Source organism: Fragaria vesca, linkage group LG1 (assembly GCF_000184155.1).
Source record: "Fragaria vesca subsp. vesca linkage group LG1, FraVesHawaii_1.0, whole genome shotgun sequence".
Classification (NCBI taxonomy): Eukaryota; Viridiplantae; Streptophyta; class Magnoliopsida; order Rosales; family Rosaceae; genus Fragaria; species Fragaria vesca.
In genome coordinates this window covers 633,889-642,134 of record NC_020491.1, presented here as the reverse complement: position 1 = coordinate 642,134, position 8,246 = coordinate 633,889, and the positions used below count along the sequence as shown (strand labels likewise).

The 8,246-nt window shown below is 39.1% G+C and overlaps 1 protein-coding gene across 1 annotated transcript; it reads right to left on the bottom strand.

Moving 5' to 3' along the window:
• Positions 1 to 314: 314 nt before the first annotated feature.
• On the bottom strand, positions 315 to 4,510 carry LOC101305292 (deacetoxyvindoline 4-hydroxylase-like). Its single transcript, XM_004287055.1, has 3 exons — positions 3,766 to 4,510; positions 1,016 to 1,337; positions 315 to 800 (listed from the first exon to the last, which is right to left on the bottom strand). Exons 1-3 carry the CDS (start codon positions 4,281 to 4,283, stop codon positions 555 to 557), a joined length of 1,086 nt encoding a protein of 361 aa, XP_004287103.1. The 5' UTR covers positions 4,284 to 4,510; the 3' UTR covers positions 315 to 554.
• Positions 4,511 to 8,246: the final 3,736 nt, after the last annotated feature.

Sequence of the window (8,246 nt, the reverse complement as noted above, 5' to 3'; positions counted from 1 at the left end):
CATGTTTATAACAGAAAAACGCAATTTTGAGTGCTTTAATGATAACCAAATTGGCTGAAATTTTGTATAGATGATCTATACATTAGTATCTAAATACTAGACGGTGGAGATGTGAAAATTCGATTGAAAAATGAGTGTATAGTGGAAATCCGCATCGTAAGAATAAATGCGGACGTCCGCAGCTGAAAAGCGCTGTATATATATATACACAAACTAGACAGTCGAGATGTGAATATGTGAAAAAAACGGGGTGAAACGAAAAAGTCCTCAACTAGTCATCAACTTAGTGGTCCTCATTAGAAACACTCCCATATCATATATACAAAATTTCAGCCAAATTTGGCGATCTGTAAGACATGAAACTAGATGAATTCAATAAACGAACCAAATTCTCATAAGATCCTTAAGATATCCTTAAGATCAAATGACGTCAATACTAACACCATGAAGGCATGAAGAATATTCAGATTATCAACAAGTAAGAGATGAATTGATCACTTATAACTAATGTATAAACTTTTACTAGACCATACATTCTCAAGGAGCAACTTCAGTTATTTCATATGCAGCTTCAAGTCTTCTAGCCCGGATCTCTTGTAGTGGCACATAACATAATCTTTCACTGTTGTTTCCTGATAAATTGGAGGTTTTTCCTCTGAAAGCAACTCTTTGATCGGCCCATATACTCTCGAGCAATTCTCTAGTGAAGGTCTGAAAAAACATGCCACAGAAATTCTTGGACCTTGTTTTTTAGTCAATACTCTGTGATTGACGCTTAGGAACTTATTGTTTGAGATTAGCTGCACCAACACACACATTCATCAGGTAAGAGCGGTAATGAATTAATTTCTAGAATGATAACATGTATATATTAGCTTTCATATTATTCACAAGTAGAACTCTTATGCTATGATCAGAAAAGTTCTTTACAAGATGCAATTACTCGTTTATAACTTCAATATGCAGTGAAACATAGGAAACAACCTTTGTGATATATATGATATGCAAAACTTGCCTGCAAGAAATCTCCGATATTCACCAGTAGAGCTCCAGTTACATGAGGAATATCAATCCACTGGTCCTGGTACAAAACCTGAAGTCCACCAATTTGGTCTTGAAGTAGGATGGTCATAAAATCAGGATCCGAGTGTTCGACAGTGCCAAAAGCTAGTTCAGGCTCTGGGCATGATGGATAGTAATGACTCAAAATCGTAAGCCCCTTTGCGATATCCAGGTTTATAAGGTGATCAGGTTTGAGGCCAAGCGCTTCAGATAGAAATTCAAACAAAATGACCCCTAACTTGTGGACGTGCCTAGAGTACGCCATAGTTAATTCTCTGGAGATTAATCGAAGGAATGAAAAATCACGTTAACTTGTCTAAAAAAATATTTTGTCAATCATTTCATATATATACCAATGAAAGATATAGGAAATGACTAATAAAATAATCATGTAAATGGAACTGGTAGCTATAAACTCATGTATTTAGTAATTATTTTCATGTTTTAATAACAAAGTTCATTTTTGTTTTATTTGTTGTCACGTATGTAAATGAAGCGATACAAACCAATCATAAGTTACGACTTTATGACAGAACTAAGCAATTTGAGAACTTGAACAAACGTTAACAATATAACAAATAGATTGCTGGTGTGGACATTAATGTATGGGAGAACTGCTGGGTTCCAGGTATCCCTAGTTTTAAACCTATGGTGAATCAATATGCTTCAGAGGTTAGGAAAGTCAGTGATCTGATCGGTGCTTCTCTTCAGCGGGACACAAGTCTGGTTCGAAGAATTTTTGTTAGGAAATCCGGGTCACCCTCCGATTTTCCCAGCCCAGGACCGAAACTGAATGAAGACAATGACTAGAAACAATATAACACGAACACAAGATATTTAACGAGGTTCAGTCAAATCACATGACCTACTTCCTCGGGTGATGATGATGGATCCACTAAACGAGAAGAAGATTACAACTGAAGAACAATTCGGTTCTTCCACCCTCAAATAACCTCTCTCCTCACACTCTAGATTCTCAACAGAGAACTCTCAAATACATCTGATCTTCCATAGCTTACAACTCTCAAGATCAGAACTCTCAATTGATCTACATCACACCACACCTAAAACTATGCTTCCAAGGTCCTATATATAGACTCACAATTAATCCGACTTACAATAGGATTTAGAACCATAACAGGAATACTAAACCATTACTTCTAAGGATAAACTCTAAGAATCCTAGATACACTAGAATAACTTACCCAAAACCTTCAGAAGTAAAGAATCCAAAACAGACAAGGAATTAGTTTTGAGCCGCAACCCTAACAATTTTTTCACAGGAGGAGGCAGATGCCATTTTAAGTTTACCTTTGAGTTCAAGACTCACTCATGATAGAGTGGTTTGGAGGTTGGAGAGTAGTGGTAAGTTCTCTGTGAAATTTGACCATCGTTTCAATTTTTCTATTTCATCTTCTCGAAGTCCCTTCCAATTCTCTATGGGAGTGAACTTCTGGAAGAAGTTATGGAAGGTAAATATTCCTAATTCTGCAAAGATTCATATTTGGAGAGTTTGCCATAATATTTTGCCTACATTGGAGAGACTGGCCTCAAAAAGGGTACAATTGACTTGAGTCCCACATCTGTGCTCTTTGTCCTGTTAGTGTGGAACCCACTGCTCATATTTGTAGGGAGTAGGGACTGTCCCTAACTCCCTATACAAAGCAGGTCTTGCAAACAGATGGTTCTCTAGCTAGCTTGCTATGATCCTCATACTACTCATTTGGATATTTCTGAATGCCTTAGTGCTTGTGCTCTCACAATACATAACCTGGGAGATCTTATTTATCTTCTATGGGGTATATGGAAGGAGAGGAACAACAGGATTTGGGAAAAACAAGTGGCTCTGACCGCTCTGTGCAGGAGGTAGTATTGGCATCTATGACAAGGCTGCATGCATTCAGATTTCACAATTTGAAGCCTAAGGTGGTCCGTTCTGTGAGAAGGGTGCGCTGGTGTGCACCTCATGTGGGTTGGCTGAAACTCAACGTTGATGGTTCCTTTAACAAGGAAACAAGATGTGGTGGTGTAGGTTTTGTTATAAGAGACCATTTAGGGGTCTTTTATTGCTGGTGGAGGGAGACCATTGCAGGGACTTCTTAGTGCTGAACATGCTGAAGTACTAGGCTGCAAGGTAGCTCTGACTTTTGTGATGGAACATAGTTATGAAATATGATCCAGTTTTGATATAGAGACCGATGCTCAACTAGTAGAGAGGCAACTGGGGCATATTGGAGGCCTCAATACCTCTGCTTGGGCGTATGTACGATGATCTGAAGTTTATCATTGAAGCTAATCCAAATGTGAAGTTTCGACACATCCCAAGGAGTGCTAATACTATAGCACATATTATGGCAGCGCATGCTGCTAGTGTAGAACAAGAGTTCTTTTATTTTTCTTCTCCTTTTATTTCACTAGCTGCCTTGGCAAGTGAAGCTTCTCTTATGTAATTATGATCCAATAAAGTTCTATGACCTCTTTTACCCTAAAAAAAAAAAAACAATATAACATATAGATTTTCTTTCTCAAAAAAAAAAAAAAATTTCGTTAACATATAGAACTTCTAGGATCATTGATCAAAAATCTATAATCAAATTAAAGGATGAACACACTTGAACATGCATGATTCAAACAGATGGTACGTTTTTTTTTGTTTTTGTTTTTTTTGTTTTTTGAGAATCAAACAGATGGACATATTTATACCTGCAAACGAGAGGAATTTGTTGAGGATCGAACTGCTCGTCGCTCATGTCACACAGCAAACTGTCCTTCCAATCAACAAACATCCAGCGATACATGGTACTGCCAGAGAAGTATCTGACCTTGGTCGCCATCTCCCTACTATAGTACTCCGCCTTCTCCTCCCTCGGCAGCTCGTGAAATACACGCGCCGCCTCCATCATCTCCTCCATCACTCTCTGGGGCATCTCATGGTTTACCACCTGGAAGAACCCATAGCTCTCTGCGGCCCTCCGGACTTGGTCAATCACCTCAGCACGCCTCCCATTATATTCAGCTAGATCCACCTCTGGGATATTGAAATGATTTGAAACCGTACTGTCGCCGACGACGGAGGGATCCTTTTTTGGACGCACGAATATTGGTGGGAGTTTGGTGATTCCAGCATCGACTATCCCTTTGACACCAGCTTTGGTTTCGTCGAAGGCCTTCAGCTGCTGCATTCGGTCTTTGTCTGGCTCGCTTGACTTCCCGGTGGCCATTTTAATGAAATCTGGTAGATGACTCAAGTCACTCAGACTTAGCAAATTCCGTTTGTGGATTTTGGTCTGAATGTCAACTCCTGCTGATGTGCTCAGACTATTGTAGCTTGTGACGAAGGGTAAAATGTAGAGAAAAAGAGATAACAAGAGAATAGAGAAATCATCGTCTTATTTATTGATAGGAGCCCTTTATATAAGGAATTACAAAGTACCAATATGGTAATGATAAGGAATACATAGATCTAGTCAGACTACATATCCTATTGGTATAAGGCCAAGACACACATAAAGAATATCTAGAAAGATATAGAATATCTTAGAACACTCCCCTTTGTGCCGCGCGCTGTTATGCCGATGGTGCAGTTATGTTGCCTCGTCAAAAACCTCGTCAAGCCACAAAAACCTTGTGGGAGAAAAACTGAACCTTGATCGTGGGAGAAAAAGAGTACAACACACCCTTCACATTTGATAGTGACATGTATGTATGTGCTAGACTCCCCATGAAGTTTGCACCTCCCCCTGATCTTTACATCAATCATAGGGCTCTTCCTGATTCTTATTAATCACGGAAATTTCAATAACTTAGCATGTCAATGTTCTTTAACATGTCTTCAAATGTGGCATTAGGCAATGATTAACTAAATCATGCCGTATTGTCCTCAAATGATCTTTTACACTTAAATCTTGAGGAGAAGGCCGCTTGTGAACTCAAAACATTAGTTCGTGCAGGAAATTAGATTTTCGCGTAGCATGACCTTCAGTTACTAGAACAGCCATAACTTCCTCTAGGAAATACATATGAACGAACCGTAAACGGTTTTGGAAACTAGACTAATTTAGCTTTCCAACCGTATATTACACTCATTCTGGTTCGTCAGGAGCTATTCACAAAGTCCAGTCGAAGTTGACTGTTTTGCCAAAATCAGATTCTTGGACAGATTCGTCCTACTTTACGAAAACAGCCATAACTCACTCAATATGATAGGTATGATCAAATGGTTGGTGTCCCTATAAAGTAGACACATAGACCTTTCCAATGGTATCAATTTCATCATTTTCCAGTGAGTGAGATTTTCTGTAGGTCCCGTGGAAGTTGACCTATGAAACTTGACAGATTCTGATTTCACTTTTAATGTGTCTTTCATATGTAGGGATAGAATAAGCCTCAACCTTTCATACCATTAAGTATTGAAAAAGGAGTTACTGCCATTACATTGGCGTTGCGTGGGTGCATAGCTACACTTAGCTTTACAACTTTTCATAGCAAATGAGATGTCAAATTTTTCGTATTGTGTTGAGTACATTGATGCGTCTTATTGTACTTAGATGGGAACTCCATCTCTTAACACATATTTGTCATCTTGCTTTAGACAAAATAACGGATCTCTCTTTAGAGTAAAGACTTTGACTAATCATAGGAGTACATGTAGGCCTCACTTTCATTACAGAGCCTAAGCCGATTGATGGAAAATCATCATCAATACAGTCATCAAGTACCTTTTCGAGACCGTGTCTTCCCAAGATCTTTTTCATTCTAACTTCGAATGTTGATACATATTGGTATCTCTTGATCCATCAAGAGTCCATGTAAATTCGGAATGAACACGCAAAGGCATAATTCACCATTTCTCTTCCAAATCAAGTAGAGTCCATGTGCGTTTCAATTCATTTAGCAAACGCATGCTTTTATGGTCTGGAGCCACTTGATTCGGATGAATGAAGTTCGTTTAAGATTTTCATGTATATCTCTGATCCCGTAGAGATGTTATTATGACCACATTCATAGGCTGCATGTTCAGTTATTCGGAAACTACTAAACTGACAAAGTAGTGGAGTTCAATGACATCCATTACGAGAGCATATCTCATCGTAGTCGATCTCAGTGCGTGTTAGTGAGAGACCTTACGCCATAAGATGAGTCTAAGCTCTTGTTCTCACTACGCTAGCTATCTAACAAAGGCATAGTTCTCTTTGTTAATGTTGGATCGCATCTTTCCATTAGGCCAATCAACTAAGTTGATATCCATCAACGAAGGGTGGTTCGATAGTAAACTTCTTATCCCACGTCCTCATGTACATTAGTATAATACTTGTAGAGATCTCTATATAGATTGGATTTGACATTGTGGCGCCCCCTAACGATAATCACAATTCAGACTTCATGAGAGGGATTTGAGTATCACTGATCAATGAATCAGGTTGTGCCAAGCTCGCTTTCTTCCTAGTGCAAGAAAATATCGAACCTAAGGGCATCCCTCCTTTTAGGGAGCCACACGGCCTTGTGACACCAATTTTGCCACTATATGGCGTCACTATATCACCATCTATAGTGATGGCGACATGGCGTCAAGACCAACACCTTTTGGTCGCGCCATGTCCTCTTGTAAGACATCAATCCTTGCAGATATATTTGCAGCATGTGATCTCGTCATTTTAATACTTTAAGCATTTGCGATCAAGATGAGAGTTAGTAGGGACAAACCACGACAATTCACGTCGTTCCACTTGAACACTTGTGTTCTTATCTCCTCCTAACGACAGAAATATTGTCTCACCAAAGTGACAATCCGCAATTTAGCGGTGAATAAGATCGCCTGACAAGGTTTCTACATAAGCGGATTATAGGTGGAGGTTCATATCCAACCTAAACTTAAGTACTTATTCATCTCAAATGACCCATCATTGTACGCAGTGGCAATGCGATTTGGCACTTAGAAATAACATCTAGCCGAGCTCAAGGATTGGAGATCCGTTTCAATCTTGCCGAGCTCAAGGATTGTAATTTTGTGTCAATCCTCGTACGCAGTAACGAGTTGTAGTACAAAAATATTCAATGATGGTGGGTCGTAGATGAATAATAAAGCTGCATGATATTGCATAGCCCCAAGATGCAATAGAAAGATTGGTGCGCATCAATAATGTTCGAGCGACAAGCTAAAGTTGCTTGGTCGTAGCCTCGGTGAGACCGTATTGCATGTGAACATGGGGTACGTGACACTTCAACTTATATCCCGATAAACTTTTTTAAAGAATGGGTAGTGAGCCCGTAGAAGTATAAGCAGCATAAGTAGTAGATAATAGTGTAACACGTGACCGGTGTGTTAACACTTCAACCAACACCATAAAGCATAAAAAAGTGTCCGCAAGTTGGTTGTATCTATCTACATAATTTGATGTAAAAATTGAATGTTCATTTTTATGTCATTTAGCGTAGAAGGGTCTCACTCCTAATTTAGCTAAAGAATAGGCTTTCAAAACAAACAATGACCATTACAGGGGGCCAATGAGACATCGAGGGAAGGCCGGTGCACCTCAATTTCTTGAGGAAGTGACCGGACGGCCTCAAGGAAGTTGGAGCCGTGTTCGGGTGACGTCAATGTCCCCAGGGTGCTGCCATTTATAACCATGGCGTTACCATCATGCTTCATGATGAAGCTAGATCCCGAATGTCTTCGTTTTGAGTGGACGAATGGATGTCCATGAGAATTTCTTAAAATTCGAACCATTATATCTCTTCTAGGATGACCTGAATTGGTCAAAACCAAAGCCTATATGAGTCGGTCACTACCAGAAGAAAGGCTTTAGTTGACGAATAAAAAAAACTAGTCTGTGAAATTTTCCTTCGTCGGCTAATTTATATTTTCATCAGCTATGGTCAACTTTAGCCGACGAAATTTTAATTTCGTCGGCGAAAGAATTTATTTCGTCGGCTAAAGTTCACAGACTTTAGCCGATGACTTTAAACATTCTTTAGCTGACGAAATTTTAATTTCGTCGGCTAAAGTGCTTTATATTTGCAAATCTGGACAGCAGCTCATCTAGGAAAAAAAAAACGGGAGAAGAAAAAACGGGAGAAAAAGTTTGGGTGTTGTCGAAATCTATTCATAATTAGTTTGTGGAGCTATATATAGGTACGTACATGTGTATACATGTTGATTTTGAGTTTTATTTGAGTTTATGGAT